The sequence below is a fragment of the Archocentrus centrarchus genome, chromosome 4 (genome assembly GCF_007364275.1).
Source record: "Archocentrus centrarchus isolate MPI-CPG fArcCen1 chromosome 4, fArcCen1, whole genome shotgun sequence".
Lineage (NCBI taxonomy): Eukaryota > Metazoa > Chordata > Actinopteri > Cichliformes > Cichlidae > Archocentrus > Archocentrus centrarchus.
The window spans coordinates 19,930,728-19,949,141 of record NC_044349.1 but is presented as its reverse complement, the minus strand read 5'-3'; the positions used below and the strand labels follow the sequence as shown (position 1 = coordinate 19,949,141).

The following is an 18,414-nucleotide window of genomic DNA, read 5'->3' as shown; positions in this document are numbered from 1 at the left end:
TGTATGAAACTGAATGAACAAAGATCTTCTTTAAGCAGACTAAAACAATCATTGAAATGTGCTGGAATGTGTATATTTGGTATATTTGGTAAACCTAGAAAACAATGAAGAATTTATATTAAGGTTTGTAATGTACACTTTCAGTCTGTGAAGGTTTAAATCATCTGATCATCTGCAGGAGCGAGTCAAGGCTCTGATGATGTGCCTCCCTCCAGAGGTAAGCAGAGGTACTATACTCACTGAAAACAGCAGGCACTCATGTATAAAGTAAAATAAACTTTATTTATATTTCTTTTAGTCAGGCTTAGTACAAAATACAATACAAATGTACACATATTTTTATTCATATAGATAATACTCTAGAATTCACAAAATATATATGTCTTATGTGCCTAGATCAAAGTTTATATGTACAGTGTAATAACAGATCAGTTCAAATAATGTATAAAATACAGTTATCAAAACGAATGCATTGTTATTCAAAAATTCCCTGCCGGCAGCTTGTGACATTATTGCAATCTAGAAGAATAAATTCATATTCATGAGGATAAAGTGATATTATTTCAGCATGTAATGAGCAGTGCATGTGCATTTGACAAAGCAGTGAACATTCAAACCAAAACTAGGAGGAAACGGTTAGATGTGTATCAGTGCACACAGGTTGGTTTGCCTGGGAGGGGAGCATTGTGGTTTAACCACTTGAAACTGACAGGCAGCTGGTGGTGGTGCTCAGCCTGTATTTTCTGGGTGCCCTGCGAGTCTTGCTTGGGGTTGATGGTGGGGAGGCCACACTCAGGTTCCTGACTTTATTAAAACTGTTCCTCAGACTGTCCCTCCTGCTCTCTGAGGTGCTGTTGGTCTCCTTTGATGTGAATGTATCTGGGTGACAGAGGCCAAGCTTCAGGCAGCAGCAGCACAGCAGCTCAGCAATAGCTTTTCTCATCTCGCTGCTGCCCAGGGCGTAGATGATAGGGTTCAGGCCAGAGTTGAGGACAGCCAGGGCGATACAAAACTTATCATTTAACAGCAGTGCACACTGGCGGGAGACACAGAAGAAATCCACCAGTAACAGCAGGAACAGTGGTCCCCAGCAGACCAGGAAGACGCCAACAATGGTGATAACAGTTTTCAGCAGAGCTAAGGAACGCTTGCGACTGCGCTGCGGACCTAGCTGAGTACTCTTGTGCACGTGGCAGTAGATGGCACCATAGAGCACGCCAATAGACAGAAGGATGAGGAAGAAGATAATGAGAAAAAAAGATGTAAGTCTTGGAGTAGAGAGGAAGCAGGGTGGAACATTCATCCAGGCTACACACAGTTCCAACCCAACAAGGGGAGAAAGCCAATCACCAATGCCAAACCCCAGCAAAGTGCTACCAAGCCATAGATTCGATAGTAGGACTTCGTAGTTGACTTCTGGGGAAGAGGCTTCATCATGGTGGTGTAACGCTCCACAGCAATAAGCAGCAAGCTGAATATGGAAGCTGCCAGGGATACAAACAGCATGCCCTCTCTGAAAAGCCACAGAGCAGGGGTTAGGCGAAATGTCTGGCTGCCAGACATGCAGATGTTCACCAGGTAAGCAGCACCGGTGAGGAGATCACTGAGTGTGATGTTGGCAATGCAAACATATACCCAACGACGGCTGTGACGGATGCGGGAGATGACGGCCACCAGCACCAGGAGATTCTCCAGGATGATGAAAATGCTGAAGAAGAGGAAAACAGCCACTGAGACACTGATCTGGTTCTGGGTGGTTGAGATGGTCCTGTTCTGCAGACGGCCAGTGTGGTTGTAATGCCGCAGGATCACATGGTTGACACCACTTGCTGCGTTGATGGCATTTGAAATGGTGGTGTTGCTTGGGTAAGTGGGTAAGTTGTACAAGTGGGGGCAGGAGGAAGGAGACGTGAGGGAGGACAGGTCATTCATGATGTACATGTAAAATGAGCTGGTCTGATGAAGGCTGGAGGTGAGAACAGGCTGGACCGAGCTGGTACGAGCTGCACGGCAATTAGTGTGAAACTCCTGTGAGTGAACAGGCTATCGGCACACTCTAACCACTGGAGCTCGCTGCCTGTGAGCAACAAACACCTGAGAATAAAAAACAAAACAAAACGAAGAAACAATGGTGATTTCTGTCTGAAAAATCAAAGCCAGAAATGAAATTTCTCTCACTCTCAGTACTGCACTCTGTGCCACTTCATTGCAAAGTTTCCGTCAGTTTAAAAGGCATCATTTAAATGCCTAACTCATGGGCCACAATCTCCACCTAGCTGCGGTTAACACAGGATGAGTGAGCAGCGAGGGCATTTAAATCACCACATGAAGGAAAAACATGTTTGTTTTTTTTTTCTTTCTTTTTTTTTTTTGTTACCAAGAATGCAAAGCAATGATTGCTTAAAATTCCCATGCTGCAAAGTTAACTAAATTACTGCACTATAAGTAAGTAATTGCCAAACAGCAAAAACCTAAGTAACTTTTTTTTCTTTTCTTGTCACTGATGAAAACCTATTAAGTGAAATGAGTCAAAAATATATTTTAATAAAATGCAGCTTGTTGCTTCATGCTAAAATTGTATGAAATCAAATCTGAGTGAAAAAATATATTTCACAGTATTTTGCACTAAGTTTTATGCTTCTAACAAAAGATTTGATTAATTAATTGGAATGCAATTGGAAATTCTGTGTAAATGTTATGGATCTGTATTCTTTTTTTTTCCTATTAAATATAAATTTGATTTGATTTGAATTTCACGTAATTACAGAGCTGCAGTGAGGTGAATGTGCAGTGGCGTGCTTACCTCTGGCTGCTGCTGGTGATGCTGAGTGTATGGTAGTTCAGCTGCTGTAGCTGACTAAAGATTTTGTACATTTCACCAGGGGAAGTAAGCCAAAAAGGGTACACACCCAAAACACACACACACACACAGACACACACACACACACACACACACACACACACACACACACACACACACACACACACACACACACACACACAACACACACACATTCACACATGCATAACAGAGAGGTTGCACATCACTCTTTAAAGACACAAAACTAAGCTGACAATCTCAATCTCCTGCAATTAATTTTTTCCTTCTCTATTAAGGTCCTCTTGTTTATCCCAGGACATCACAAAGATTTTAATATTACTGCATATCAAATGATATTGCTCAAGCTGTCTATGATAGCTAATACGGGAATAGACTCTTTCAAAACTCGTGGCCACACCAGATGTAAACCAGTTGTAAATGTTGTTGCAAAACATGAGCCAATATTTTTAAGGATATGTGGTAAGACTCTCACTTGCACTTAGAAGACTTGGCATTTTGCCCTAGCCATTATTTACACATTTAGACCAGATTCTCTCTCTTTTTTTTCAATATTTCTATGAAAATACAAGAGAAAAACAGGAACTCCCAATCAGATGGAAGGTGCCACTCCCTGCGATAGAAAGGTTTCATACTGTGTATCTTCTCTCACAGCTGTGGCTGTTGGCTTGGTAACCGACCACATTCACATGTTCACACTTTGCTACTACACATGACACCTTTGGCTTCAGCAAACCCCCCGCCATGCGCCAGTGGGGCCCCAACCCATGCCATGTGGCAGGCAGAAAAATGTACTGTCATAAACAATACTGATATAAGAGGCATCCAACAAGAACCAGAAAGCAAAGCCAGACCCCAAATTAAGGAAACCAGATTTCAAATATGAGCAAAACCAGAGCTCATGGCTGAACATAGAGTAACGTTTTCAAAGAACTGTTATTATATATTTAAAGCTTTCAGTTAAGTAGCGTAATTGTATTCCTGCACTATAATTATCATTTATCAAATGCTTGAAAAAAATGTCAGATGTAACCACAACACGAAAACAATTACAATCATACCAGTCCCAGTTATTTTTATAAGCAATATCCCTTTTCATTCTTGCAGTCTTTTATGGCCGTATGAATTATTCATTCTGGTTTGCACGCTGTCCTTAACCAACAGCAAGACATGGTTGCCCATGCAAATGCAAAAAGAAGGCACAGAATCACTTGACCTACATTGTGTGTAGCATTACGAAGTATGAGATCTATATACACCTCCCCAGGAAACTAACACAACTTCTCCTTTTTATTCTTGAGATGCAAGAAAGGAAAAGCAGACGTACATCACGGTTGATAGAGGATATGAATTACTCTATAGATCTAAAGGTGGTGGCGAGACTGTTATAGTGAATAAACTGAGGAAAAAGAAAAACACCCGGAAAATACACAACAAGCTACAACATCCTGAAGTGTCAACAACACCCATGACTGTTGAAAACGCCCTTACTCTGAAAATATAACTTGAAAATGTGCTGTAACCACAATGTGCATATTTGACCACAAGTGCATGAGTGTGGCTTTTTTCTTCTCCACCAATAAGCGGGGCTAGCTCCAAAGGTTTAAACTTAAACAAAACTATGCCGTCACACTAGTGATCTTATTGTTTGCCCAGTGACATCCAACAAATTACTGCTAAGCATCTTTTAAATGTGTGTATACTGCTCAGGATTGCAAGGGGCTTGTGCCTATCCCAGTGTGGCAGTGGGGTGACACGGAACACATGCATACTAAGTTGCAGGTCTGCAGGCTGAGAGGAAAAACCCATAACAGCATGCAAACTAAAGTTAAGGTCCACTTGGGTTACGTGGGGTTTGAATATCAGTGAAAATGCATGAACACGGAGGAAAGTACGTAACATTGAGGAAAGTAAGTTCCCACATTGCTACAATACCATACGCATGAAACAATGTTCACCGCCGGCTCTTTGTTTACGGATTCAGACTTCCTCTTCTTTTTTGTGAGAATACATTTGATGCGTGAATACTCATGCCTTAAAAAACACTGTGCAGCATTAGGAAATACACATGTGAGAAGTCCTTACGGCCCTTTTTTATAGTGCGCATCAACGGCCATTGTTTTTTTAAAGTTTGAAGTTGACGCCAATGTGGCAATGTGGGTGTGATCCACTTTTTTTTTTCTTTTTTCTTGTTGTTTTTTCTTGTTGAGGAAGATAAAACACACGAGAAAATTGCTGTTACGCCATTTTTTTCTCAGATTTTCACATCAGATTATTGACTGTTTTCGCCACAGCCAATGTCGCTGACATCAAATAAGCCTTTGATGAGTGACGTGAGCGACTGAAAACACCTGCATTTTCTTCACTGATGGTGTAATCAGATAAGAAACACTCTTAAGAGTAAAGTAACACATCAGCAACGATAAATAAGGTGAAGAAGTGCTCCCAAGGAAGAATTTGGTGTGCAGGTTTAAGCTGTGCAATGCAGTGTTTCAGTTTCATATAATTCAAAGTTCTTTAGTCATTTAAAGCCAGTAGAAAACTCTTTTATACAGTCATCGCGTGAGAGCAGACAAGCTTGTCCACAACACAGATCGTACGAAAGATGTTTCTCTAACCAGTGGCTGATGTCACCCTCTAGTCTGAGAACACCTGTTACGAAACCTCAAGCTGAACGCTTTTGCCGTCAACATCTTGGTATTTCTAAACTGGACCTGATGAGAAATTAGCACATCTGACTATGAGATCAATGATGACACTGCACGCTCACTGGCTAATGACTTGTAATCAAAGTTTACAATATCGGGGGTGGGGTGTCTCATAGATGCCTATACAACCAGAAATCTTTTTCTCTTTGCAACCCTGCTGACCATTAAAAAGAATGCAGGTTTAAAGAGTCATCCACACAGGAAGAGATTTGCAGTACCTGGGCGACAGAGACCAGAGTAAGTTAATGAAATTTGGCGAGTTCGACACCAGGAGAAAATAACCACAGTGATGCCCCGAATGAAGCTGATAGACAGTCTGAAAGGTGGGTGCTGCTAACCCTTTGGTTTCTGAAGCCCCATTCTGAGCTCAAGTTTTAAAAAAAATGGACGAGGAGGAGTGGAACTGACTCATTTACTTTATATTTATGTTTTGCTAGGAAAATTAGAAATAAGTGCTATGATTTATTGAAATACGTACAAACACATATGAAAATACAGTATATTAAGCAAGTCAATATTTGGTATGACCACATTTATTCTTCAATACAGTCCGAAGACTGAAGACAGTCTATTGTGCGTTTTTCTATCCAGGCATGCTTTTACTGTATTGACGATGTATTTGCTCCAAACCATGACAGAGGCGCCACTTGTCATGGCGTGTGTGTGGCAGGCAGAATTGGACCCCAGGATGCAGACTCACAAAACAGGATTTATTGGAAAATAACAGAATACAAAACAAACCTATACTGGGAAGGAGCTAAACCAAAACCTGAGGAGGAGCAGGGAGACACACAGCGAGGGACCACTGAAGACGACGCGACAAGAAACAGATGAACACTGAGGGCTTAAATACACAGCAGGTAATCAGGGCAAGAGGAAACAGCAGGGAGCAACAGGTGAAGCAAATGAAACTAATAACAGGGGATAGCAAAACTAGACACAAAGCACAGGGAACACAAGACCGTCAAAATAATACAGGAAGTGACTAACCAAGGTGCACGCAGACTACATACGGGGAACTGGCACACAGACACGGGGCAGAGACGCAGACTAGTCACAACACTAGGAATAACAACATGAAAACACAGGAGGTCAGGGACAAGACATCAGGACAAAACAGACAAGACCATGGAGCAGGGGAGACAGAGACAAAGGGAACAAGATCATCAAAACACACTGGGAATTAAACAGTCAGGGAAAAAATACTAAAAAAAACAAAACGCTGGGCAGACGGCCCAGGACCATGACACCACTGTGTTTTACAGATGATGGAGACACACACTGTTGTACCGCTCTCCTGGCCTTGCCTGTACATACTGACAACCAAAAATGTCAAATTTGGATTCATCACTCCATTGGACCTGTTGCCACTGATTTTCAGTCTTGTGTCATATGGCTTACCTCAGCCTTTTCCCTCTCTATCCCTTCCTTTAGAATGATTTCTTGACAGCCATCCTTCCACTGAGACATTTCTGATGAGGTTTCAGTGAACAGTAGCTGGATCAACTGAAGAATCAGATTCATTTCTCAGGTCTCAGGTCTTGGCTGGAATTTTTCCTATTTCTTAAGATGACTTTCACATACTGTTCATCTGTTGACACTTCTTCTTTTATCCTCCACTTGTCCAGTTTCCTCAATTTTTTTAAGGACACGCTGCACACCATCTCAAGATATGGAAAATTTTTCAACAAATAGCTCTTTGGGAATCACCTTGTTGGTGCAAAAATACAATTTCATGCCTGTCAAACCATGTTATCGTTGGCATTTTTCATAGATTCAGCTAAAGAAATGGGAACAATTTATGTGTTTTTGTGACAGGCTGCTAATAACAGAGTGTAAAAAAAGCATCCAGTGTCCACAGAAAAACTTTAAAAGACCTTACAGAGTCTGGCGAACTGTTACTCACAAGCACTATAGAAACATTTTAAGAAAGTTTGGCTCCCTGGAAGAGAAATAGACTGCTAAAAATAAATTAAAGCAGGACTTTTTAATCAGAGTATAGCATCAACTCAGTAAAATTTCTGGGATATTGATCTGGTCAGTTAAATAGCAGAGGGGGTTGTTCATCAGTTTCAGCTGTTGTTGTATGGGTGCATTAGAGGGGCATCAATGAGACAACCCCCAAAACAGGAATGGTTTTGCAGTTGGAGGTCACTGATGTTTTTTCCCTCCTCATTTTGTCTGACTGTTTTAAACTACCGGTAGTTTTAGTTTAAAACTAGTTATAGTTTAAAACAGTTAAAGGATGATACCTGGACCCTACAGAGGCTATACAGCTAGTAACTCCTCCAGGATGGCACATCAATATGTGCCATTGCCAGAAGGTTTGCTGTGTCCCCAGCACAGTCTTAAAAGCACGGAGGAGATTCCAGAAGACAGGCAATTACTCCAGGAGAGCTGGACAGGACTGTAGAAGGTCCTTAACCCATCAGCAGGACTGGTATCTACTCCTTTGTGCAAGGAGGAACAGGATGAGCACTGCCAGAGCTACAAAACGACCTCCAGTAGACCACTGATGTGAATATCTCTGCCCAAACAATCAGAAACCGACTTCATGAGGATGGCTGAAGGCCCAATGTTCTCTTGTGGGCCCTGTGCCTACTGGCTGGCACCGTGGAGCCTGATTGGCATTTGCCATATAAAACCATAATTAGCAGGTCCACCATTGGTGCATTGTGCTTTTCACAGATGAGAGCAGGTTCACTCTGAGCACATGTGACAGACGTGAAAGGATCTGGACAAGCTGTGGAGAATGTTATGCTGCCTGTAACATAATTCAGGATGACTGGTTTGGTGGTGGTTCAGTCATGGTCTGGGGAGGCATATCCATGGAGGGACACACAGACCTCTACAGGCCAGGCAACATCATCGTGACTGCCATTAGGTATCGGGATGAAATCCTTGGACCCATTGTCAGACCCTACAGTGGTGCAGCAGGTCTTGGGTTCCTCCTGGTGCGTGACAATGCGCCTCATGTAGCGAGAGTATGCAGTCAGTTCCTGGAGGATGAAGAATTAATACCATTGAGGGGTCTTCACGCTCGCCTGACCTAATCCAATAGAACACCTCTGGAACATTATGTTTCCATTCATCTAGGTTGAATATCCAGGAACTCAGTGATGTCCTGGTACAGATCTGGGAGGAGATCACCCAGGACCATCTGCCATTTTATTAGGAGCTTGCCCCAACATTATCAGGCATGCATACAAGCATGAGGGGCTATACAAACTGTCATGGTCCTGGGCCGGTGGCCCAGTGTTTTGGTTTCTAATTGTGAAGTTCTGTTCTATTTCTAGTTTTGGTTATAGTTTAGTATATGAATCTTAGTTTCTTTGTTTTCTGTTTTGGTTTCTCATGTTCTGTTTTTCCCTATACTCCCGTGTGTGTGTAAGTCATGACCCTCTTGTATTTAGGTTCCCTTTGGTTTAGTTCTGTGTTTCTTAGTGTCTCTCCTTTGTCCCAGGTCTGGTTTAGTTGGTCATGTTCTCACTCCCTTTGTCAGTCTGTTAAGTCAGCATGTTTTTGGTTAGGTCAGTTCCTGTTTTATTTTGACAGTCTTGTGTTCCTTGTGCTTTGTGTTTAGTTTTGCTTCCCCTTTGTCATTAGTTTCATTTGGTTCACCTGTCTTCCCCAGTTGTTTCCACTTGCCCTAATCCCCTTGTGTGTATTTAAGCCCTGAGTCTTCCTTTGTTCATTGTTGCGTCATCGTCATTTTTTCCCCCTAGTGTTCCCCTCCTAGCTGTGTGTTTTGGTTTTTGGTTTCTCCCAGGCTTCTAGTTTGTTTCCTGCCCTGGTGGAGATTTAGAGTTTTGTATTTTTGTATTTTTGAAATAAAGTCTTTTTAGTTTACATCTGCGTCAGTCCTGCACTTGGGTCCTTTCCCTCCGCACACAGCCCTCATCGTGACAGAACGACGCACTACACTATGGACCCAGCGGACTACAGTTTTTTCGAGCCCGACGTGTGTGAGCCGTGGCTCGCTTGTGAAGACGAGTCACGGTTCGTCGGCACGCGCCTAGCCCTGGAGGCCCGGCTGGAGGAGGAAGCCTCGCCGTCGCCGCTCCCCACCTCCGTCGCGAGCTCATGCTTTGTTTCGGCAGCTGCCTGCTGCAACAGCTGCCTATACTCTGCCCGCCATGACGGAGATTAGAGAGGACGGTTATTCTCTCCTCCCACCTCAGTGGAATATGCCGCCTTCGTCATCGGCACCAGCCTGCTCTTCACCCGCTGCGTTCCTGGCACATCAGTGGGAGGAAAAGCCTGCCGCTGCTGCGCTTCCTGTTCATACAGGCAGGAGGAACGCGTGGCTCTCCGCAGCAAAAACCACCATCATCTACCGCCCCTGTTAGTGAAACCACCGGACCAATTTGTGAGTGCCACACATACGGATCTCTCTGATATCGCACCTCATCCGGGATATTTACACACCAGAGGAATTTCAACAGGAATTCACTGACTCTGTATCGGCACTCTGTGCACAATGGTTCGAGCTGCCCGATGAAGGGACTCGGGAAGCAGTGAAGCATATTGTTCACAGACTGGTGTCCGCCCACCCAAGGTTTTTGGATTTCCTACCGGCATTAATAAAGGACTTCGTTGTGGAAATAATCCTCCCTGGTTTCTCACCCTCTTCTGTTTCAGCTCCCTTAGCTCCTGCTCCCTTAGCTTTAGTTTTAGCTCCAGCCCCCTCCGCTCGCCCCTGCCTCCCTTAGCTCCAGCCCCCTCCGCTCGCCCTGCTCCCTTAGCTCCAGCCCCCTCCGCTCGCCCTGCTCCCTTAGCTCCAGCTTCCCCTGCACCCGTACCTGTTCGCGGGTGGGGGCAAGCCACGGACGGGCTGACCTTCTGCACCCGTACCTGTTCCGAGGTGGGGGCAGCCACGGACGGGCTGACCTCTGCACCCGTACCTGTTCCGCGGGTGGGGCAGCCACGGACGGGCTGACCTCTGCCACCCGTACCTGTTCCGCGGGGGGGGCAGCCACGGACGGCTGACCTCTGCACCCGCTACCTGTTCCGCGGGTGGGGCAGCCACGGACGGGGCTGACCTCTGCACCCGTACCTGTTCCGCGGGTGGGGGCAGCCACGGACGGGCTGACCTCTGCACCCGTACCTGTTCCGAGGGTGGGGGCAGCCACGGAGGGCTGACCTCTGCACCCGTACCTGTTCCGCGGGTGGGGGCAGCCACGGACGGGCTGACCTCTGCACCCGTACCTGTTCCGCGGGTGGGGGCAGCCACGGACGGGCTGACCTCTGCACCCGGTCCTGTTCCTCGGGTGGGGGCAGCCACGGACGGGCTGACCTCTGCACCCGTTCCTGTTCCTCGGGTGGGGGCAGCTAGGTCCAAGCCTTTGTATCAGTTTTCAGCGTTAGCTGCAGCAGCAGGGACTCAGTCAGCCTCTGTGGCTCTCCCTCTATCCCAGTCAGCTGTAGCTCCAGCCTCCGCTCTATCCCAGTCAGCTGTAGCTCCAGCCTCCGCTCTCCCCAGCTCTCAGTCAGCCCCTGTGGCTCTGCCTCGCACTCAGTCCCAGCCCCTTTGGTCCCAGCTCCCTCAGCCTCAGTCCCAGCCCCTTTGGTCCCAGCTCCCTCAGCCTCAGTCCCAGTCCCTTTGGTCCCAGCTCCCTCAGCCTCAGTCCCAGTCCCTTTGGTCCCAGCTCCCTCAGCCTCAGTCCCAGTCCCTTTGGTCCCAGCTCCCTCAGCCTCAGTCCCAGTTCCTTTAGCGCCCTCAGCTCCCTCAGCCTCAGTCCCAGTTCCTTTAGCGCCCTCAGCTCCCTCAGCCTCAGTCCCAGTTCCTTTAGCGCCCTCAGCTCCCTCAGCCTCAGTCCCAGTTCCTTTAGCGCCCTCAGCTCCCTCAGCATCAGTCCCAGTTCCTTTAGCGCCCTCAGCTCCCTCAGCATCAGTCCCAGTTCCTTTAGCGCCCTCAGCTCCCTCAGCATCAGTCCAGTTCCTTTAGCGCCCTCAGCTCCCTCAGCATCAGTCCCAGTCCCTTTAGCGCCCTCAGCTCCCTCAGCATCAGTCCCAGTCCCTTTAGCGCCCTCAGCTCCCTCAGCATCAGTCCCAGTCCCTTTAGCGCCCTCAGCTCCCTCAGCATCAGTCCCCAGTCCCTTTAGCGCCCTCAGCTCCCTCAGCATCAGTCCCAGTCCCTTTAGCGCCCTCAGCTCCCTCAGCATCAGTCCCAGTCCCTTTAGCGCCCTCAGCTCCCTCAGCATCAGTCCCAGTCCCTTTTAGCGCCCTCAGCTCCCTAGCATAGTCCGTCCCTTAGCGCCCTCAAGCTCCCTCAGCATAGTCCCGTCCCTTTAGCGCCCTCAGCTCCACTTCCCTAGCTTCGGTCCCTTCAGCGCCCTCAGCTCCACTTCCCTTAGCTTCGGTCCCTTCAGTTTTGGTTCCTTTAGTCCCCTCACTCCCTCCTATCACCTCAGCTCCTTCCCCTTCGGTCCCTTTGGTCACTCCCTTAGCTCCCTCCTCTGTTCCGCCTCAGCCTGCACCTGCACTTCATCTGTCTTCACCACCACCATCAGACTCCACCCGAACAATCCCCAAAGCAGCCCCAGCCGTCGGAGGAGACGACTGCGCACCCTGCGAAGCAAGCCCCAGCCTGCGCCACAGCCCGAGTGTCCGGAGGGTCCCGTTCAGCCAGAGCCTGCGCTGGAGGGTCCCGCTCAGCCCGAGCGTCCGGAGAGTCCTGAGGGTCCTGCGCCAGAGCCCGTGCGTCCCGCTCAGTCCGAGCGTCCGGAGGGTTCCGCTCAGCCCGAGCGCCCTGAGCCAGAGGGTCCTGCGCCAGAGCCTGTGCGTGCTGCTCAGCCAGAACCCGTGCTGGAAAGTCACGCTCTGTCCGAGCCTCCTGTCCTGTCTCGCCGCCGCCGCTGGGAGCGCGGCCGGGCCTCCTGTCCTGTCTCGCCGCCGCCGCTGGGAGCGCGGCCGGCCTCCTGTCCTGTCTCACCGCCGCCGCTGGGAGCGCGGCCGGCCTCCTGTTCGGCAGCATGGCTCTTCGAGTTTCCTGGCTCCTTTAAGTTCCCTGGCTCTTCTAGTGTTTCTGAGTCTTTCAAGTGTCTGGAGCCTTTTGAGTACCTTGAGCCTGCTCGCCTTCGTCTCGTCGCCGCCGCTGGGAGCGCGGTCGGCCTCCAGACTTGTGTTTTCTTTTGTTTGGACTTTTTTCCAGCCGTGTGCTGCCGCCTTCTGTTTCGTTCCTGGTTGTTTTTTGGACATTGTTGCTCCTTGGGATTTTGTTTTTGTTTTTGTCTCGAGCCCTCCATCCTGGTCCCCCGCCGCCCGCCCTGGTCTGGCTTTTTGTTTTTGGGTTTTGGGCCTTGAGGGGGGGGGTACTGTCATGGTCCTGGGCCGGTGGCCAGTGTTTTGGTTTCTAATTGTGAAGTTCTGTTCTATTTCTAGTTTGGTTATAGTTTAGTATATGAATCTTAGTTTCTTTGTTTTCTGTTTTGGTTTCTCATGTTCTGTTTTTCCCTATACTCCCGTGTGTGTGTGTGTAAGTCATGACCCTCTTGTATTTAGGTTCCCTTTGGTTTAGTTCTGTGTTTCTTAGTGTCTCTCCTTTGTCCCAGGGTCTGGTTTAGTTTGGTCATGTTCTCACTCCCTTTGTCAGTCTGTTAAGTCAGCATGTTTTTGGTTAGGTCAGTTCCTGTTTTATTTTGACAGTCTTGTGTTCCTTGTGCTTTGTGTTTTAGTTTTGCTTCCCCTTTGTCATTAGTTTCATTTGGTTCACCTGTCTTCCCCAGTTGTTTCCACTTGCCCTAATCCCTTGTGTGTATTTAAGCCCTGAGTCTTCCTTTGTTCATTGTTGCGTCATCGTCATTTTTTCCCCCTAGTGTTCCCCTCCTAGCTGTGTGTTTTGGTTTTTGGTTTCTCCCAGGCTTCTAGTTTGTTCCTGCCTGGTGGAGATTTAGAGTTTTGTATTTTTTGTATTTTGAAATAAAGTCGTTTTTTAGTTTACATCTGCGTCAGTCCTGCACTTGGGTCCTTTCCCTCCGCACACAGCCCCTCATCGTGACAGAACGACGCAACCACTATGGACCCAGCGGACTACAGTTTTTTCGAGCCCGACGTGTGTGAGCCGTGGCTCGCTTGTGAAGACGAGTCACGGTTCGTCGGCACGCGCCTCGCCCTGGGAGGGCCCGGCTGGAGGAGGAAGCCTCGCCGTCGCCGCTCCCCACCTCCGTCGCGAGCTCATGCTTTGTTTCGGCAGCTGCCTGCTGCAACAGCTGCCTATACTCTGCCCGCATGACGGAGATTAGAGAGGACGGTTATTTCTCCTCCCCACCTCAGTGGAATATGCCGCCTTCGTCATCGGCACCAGCCTGCTCTTCACCCGCTGCGTTCCTGGCACATCAGTGGGAGGAAAAGCCTGCCGCTGCTGCGCTTCCTGTTCATACAGGCAGGAGGAAGCGTGGCTCTCCGCAGCAAAAACCACCATCATCTACCGCCCCTGTTAGTGAAACCACCGGACAATTTGTGAGTGCCACACATACGGATCTCTCTGATAATCGCACCTCATCCGGGATTATTTACACACCAGAGGAATTTCAACAGGAATTCACTGACTCTGTATCGGCACTCTGTGCACAATGGTTCGAGCTGCCCGATGAAGGGACTCGGGAGCAGTGAAGCATATTGTTCACAGACTGGTGTCCGCCCACCCAAGGTTTTTGGATTCCTACCGGCATTAATAAAGGACTTCGTTGTTGGAAATAATCCTCCCTGGTTTCTCACCCTCTTCTGTTCAGCTCCCTTAGCTCCTGCTCCCTTAGCTTTAGTTTTAGCTCCAGCCCCCTCCGCACGCCCTGCTCCCTTAGCTCCAGCCCCCTCCGCTCGCCCTGCTCCCTTAGCTCCAGCCCCCTCCGCTCGCCCTGCCTCCCTTAGCTCCAGCCCCCTCCGCTCGCCCTGCTCCTTAGCTCCAGCTTCCCCTGCACCCGTACCTGTTCCGCGGGTGGGGGCAGCCACGGACGGGCTGACCTCTGCACCCGTACCTGTTCCGCGGGTGGGGCAGCCACGGACGGGCTGACCTCTGCACCCCGTACCTGTTCCGGGGTGGGGGCAGCCACGGACGGGGCTGACCTCTGCACCCGTACCGTTCCGCGGGTGGGGCAGCCACGGAGGGCTGACCTCTGCACCCGTACCTGTTCCGGGGTGGGGCAGCCACGGACGGGTGACCTCTGCACCCGTACCTGTTCCGCGGGTGGGGGCAGCCACGGACGGGCTGACCTCTGCACCCGTACCTGTTCCGCGGGTGGGGGCAGCCACGGACGGGCTGACCTCTGCAACCCGTACCTGTTCCAGCGGGTGGGGGAGCCACGGACGGGCTGACCCTCTGTCACCCGCTACCTGTTCCGCGGTGGGGGGCAGCCACGGACGGGCTGACCTCATGCACCCGATTCCTGTTCCTCGGGTGGGGGCAGCCACGGACGGGCTGACCTCTGCACCCGTTCCTGTTCCTCGGGTGGGGGCAGCTAGGTCCAAGCCTTTGTATCAGTTTTCAGCGTAGCTGCAGCAGCAGGGACTCAGTCAGCCTCTGTGGCTCTCCCTCTATCCCAGTCAGCTGTAGCTCCAGGCTCCGCTCTATCCCAGTCAGCTGTAGCTCCAGCCTCCGCTCTCCCCAGCTCTCAGTCAGCCCCTGTGGCTCTGCCTCGCACTCAGTCCCAGCCCCTTTGGTCCCAGCTCCCTCAGCCTCAGTCCCAGCCCCTTGGTCCCAGCTCCATCAGCCTCAGTCCCAGTCCCTTTGGTCCAGCTCCTCAGCCTCAGTCCCAGTCCTTTGGTCCCAGCTCCCTCAGCCTCAGTCCCAGTCCCTTTGGTCCCAGCTCCCTCAGCCTCAGTCCCAGTTCCTTTTAGCGTAGCGCCCTCAGCTCCCTCAGCCCTCAGTCCCAGTTCCTTTAGCGCCCTCAGCTCCCTCAGCCTCAGTCCCAGTTCCTTTAGCGCCCTCAGCTCCCTCAGCCTCAGTCCCAGTTCCTTTTAGCGCCCTCAGCTCCCTCAGCCTCAGTCCCAGTTCCTTTAGCGCCCTCAGCTCCCTCAGCATCAGTCCCAGTTCCTTTAGCGCCCTCAGCTCCCTCAGCATCAGTCCCAGTTCCTTTAGCGCCCTCAGCTCCCTCAGCATCAGTCCAGTCCCTTTAGCGCCCTCAGCTCCCTCAGCATCAGTCCCAGTCCCTTTAGCGCCCTCAGCTCCCTCAGCATCAGGTCCCAGTCCCTTTAGCGCCCTCAGCTCCCTCAGCATCAGTCCCAGTCCCTTTAGCGCCCTCAGCTCCCTCAGCATCAGTCCCAGTCCCTTTAGCGCCCTCAGCTCCCTCAGCATCAGTCCCAGTCCCTTTAGCGCCCTCAGCTCCCTCAGCATCAGTCCCAGTCCTTTAGCGCCCTCAGCTCCACTCCCTTAGCTTCGGTCCCTTCAGCGCCCTCAGCTCCACTTCCTTAGCTTCGGTCCCTTCAGTTTTTTTGTATTTTTGAAATAAAGTCATTTTTAGTTTACATCTGCGTCAGTCCTGCACTTGGGTCCTTTCCCTCCGCACACAGCCCCTCATCGTGACACAAACTACTGAGTACCATTTTGAGTTGCTGCAGTAAAATTTCAACAAAATGGACTAGTCTACTGATCATTTCTTCACTTTGATTTTCAGGGTGTCTTTAAATTCAGCCCTCTGTAGTTTGATCATTTTTCACTTCCATCAAACGATGTGGCTACTTTTCATTCCTAACACATTACCCAGCCCAGACCAGTATAGATGTCCAGCATATTTTTTTTCCCATTGAGGTCCGATGTGTTTTCAAGTGTTCCTTTATTTTTATTTATTTATTTTTTGAGCAGTGTATTACATACAGTTTCTTGACTCATTGTTAAACTGTAAAAAAATTCATTAGTAGAGCATTTTTAAGCATTTAGGGGAATTACCTGCTTTCTTTTGTTGGTGATTGCCAGATGTTCACTAACACAACTCTAGACCTAATGTGATGTCACCTTCTAAAAATATAAAACTGTTTGGTAAAAGAATAACTGAAACCAATAGAATGGGCTCTAAAGAAAGTGATTGCAATTAGAAACAGTTTGCTTGAAAAACAGCTTGATGGTGGCACTAGACCCCCAGAGCCTGAAGGAGAAAAAAGTGAGTGTAATGACTCATGGCAGAGAGATTATTGGTCACAATATAGAGGCTTTATGAAGGTGACACCAACTTCTGTAGCAACAGATGTTGCACAAGGTAGGTCTAAATCTCTAAGGTGAAAATGACTACCAAGTTGTGTTGAGAGAGCAACATCTGGTGGCTGTAAAACAGTCTTACAGTTATTTTCAGCTAAAAATTAAAAAAAAAAAATCAATGAAATCACGGGACTGTATTGAAGACTGTCTCCACCACTGAGAAAAAGCTTTGTTTTTAAAAAAAAAAAAAAAAAAAAAATTATTTGCCATCTGTGAGTCAAAATTTCAGGTTACTATCTCAAGTTTTTTGACTTACTAACTCAAACTCTGAGAAAATAACTCCAAATTGAGAAAATAACTTGAAATTTTGAGTTACTAATTTGAAATGTTGATAACCCAAAATTTTGACTTTTCAGTGGCAGAAACAAGCTTCCATAGGACTGCCTTCAGGAAACTGTAGTTAGTTTAGCCATGGATGGCAGACCTAACTTAGGTGAATTTTAACTCAGTTTCACATCTGTATATTTTGGAACAGTGGTTTCATATTGAACTAAGCACACTTTCTGTCACACTGTGGGAAGGCCCCTTTTATTCCCCCACAAACCACCATGCTTTGAAAAAAATCAAGTAAATCAAAGAAACAACAAAAACAAAAAAACAATAGAGCTATGCTAAATATATTCCCCATAAAACCAAAGATAGTGGTTTGCATCTGAGATTTTTATCAGAAGCAGTTGTAAAATTGTAAAAGCAATTATGAACACATCAGAATCTAAAGGTGAATACCAAAAAAGGCGCATCGCAACAAGTTTTTTCCAGGTTCAAAATGGGCCTTTGGGACAGTGACATGATTGCTCAAAACAGGGAAGTGCATTTTCCTTTTATTTGTGGTCATTTAATTAAAGAAATATGTATTTTGCTTTTTTGTGGGCATTTTTGTTATAAACCTGGTGATTTTCCTCTGGGAGAAGTCCAAAAACTATTTCGGGGCAATCAGGAAAATCCCTGCACTAATAGTATAAATAAGTATGAAGTATCCAGCAAGTAAGCTACAGTAATTAGAGTTACTGTAAAATGTGTTTTATTGTCCCTCCTGCCAGGAAGAAGGAAGCAGAACAGGGTGTACACAAAAGGTTAATCTAGTACAAATAAAAAACTAGACTATGCATTTTCTGTAGAAACTGCTGCTGTTGGATTTGGTCTGCTGCTTTGTCTGATGTGGGTTGGGGTTTAAAATCTGCCCTTTTCAAAAATATGTCTTCCATTAAAAGACATTTATGTTTCCTCTTAGCTAGTGTCCCGTCCTTGTTGCCATAATCTGCTGTGCGGACTGTTGATTACTTTTAGCAGACCCAAAGGCAAGACACACGAGACAGGAATCAAACTCAAAGTGACTTTTTAATGCAGTGAGTCCAGAGAATAAACAACAAAAAAAATACAAAAACATCTAAGGAACAAAGACAGGGAATCCAAATACCAGAAATCACTAGGAACGCAAATTCAGGAAACACTGAGAACCCAGAACTACATGAAAGACAGGACAAAGGAACACTGAGACAGAGGTAATGAGGGAAGAAGAAACAGGTGGGGAACACAGCTGAAAACAGTTAACATAATGAGACAGGGGGATATTAAACTCAACGCAAGACAGAAAACAAGAGCTACCAAAATAAAACAGGAAGTAAGACACAACTAAACAGAGGAAAGAGATGAACTTGGCACAGGAAGGACAGGAGCAG

The 18,414-nt window shown here is 47.7% G+C and overlaps 1 protein-coding gene across 1 annotated transcript; it reads right to left on the bottom strand.

The window, feature by feature from the left end:
• Positions 1-297: 297 nt before the first annotated feature.
• Positions 298-2,853, bottom strand: s1pr4 (sphingosine-1-phosphate receptor 4). The gene is given in 4 exon segments (XM_030727685.1): positions 298-1,253; positions 1,255-1,314; positions 1,316-2,094; positions 2,804-2,853. Coding segments are annotated over 3 exon segments (1,248 nt in total). The 5' UTR covers positions 1,942-2,094; positions 2,804-2,853; the 3' UTR covers positions 298-691.
• Positions 2,854-18,414: the final 15,561 nt, after the last annotated feature.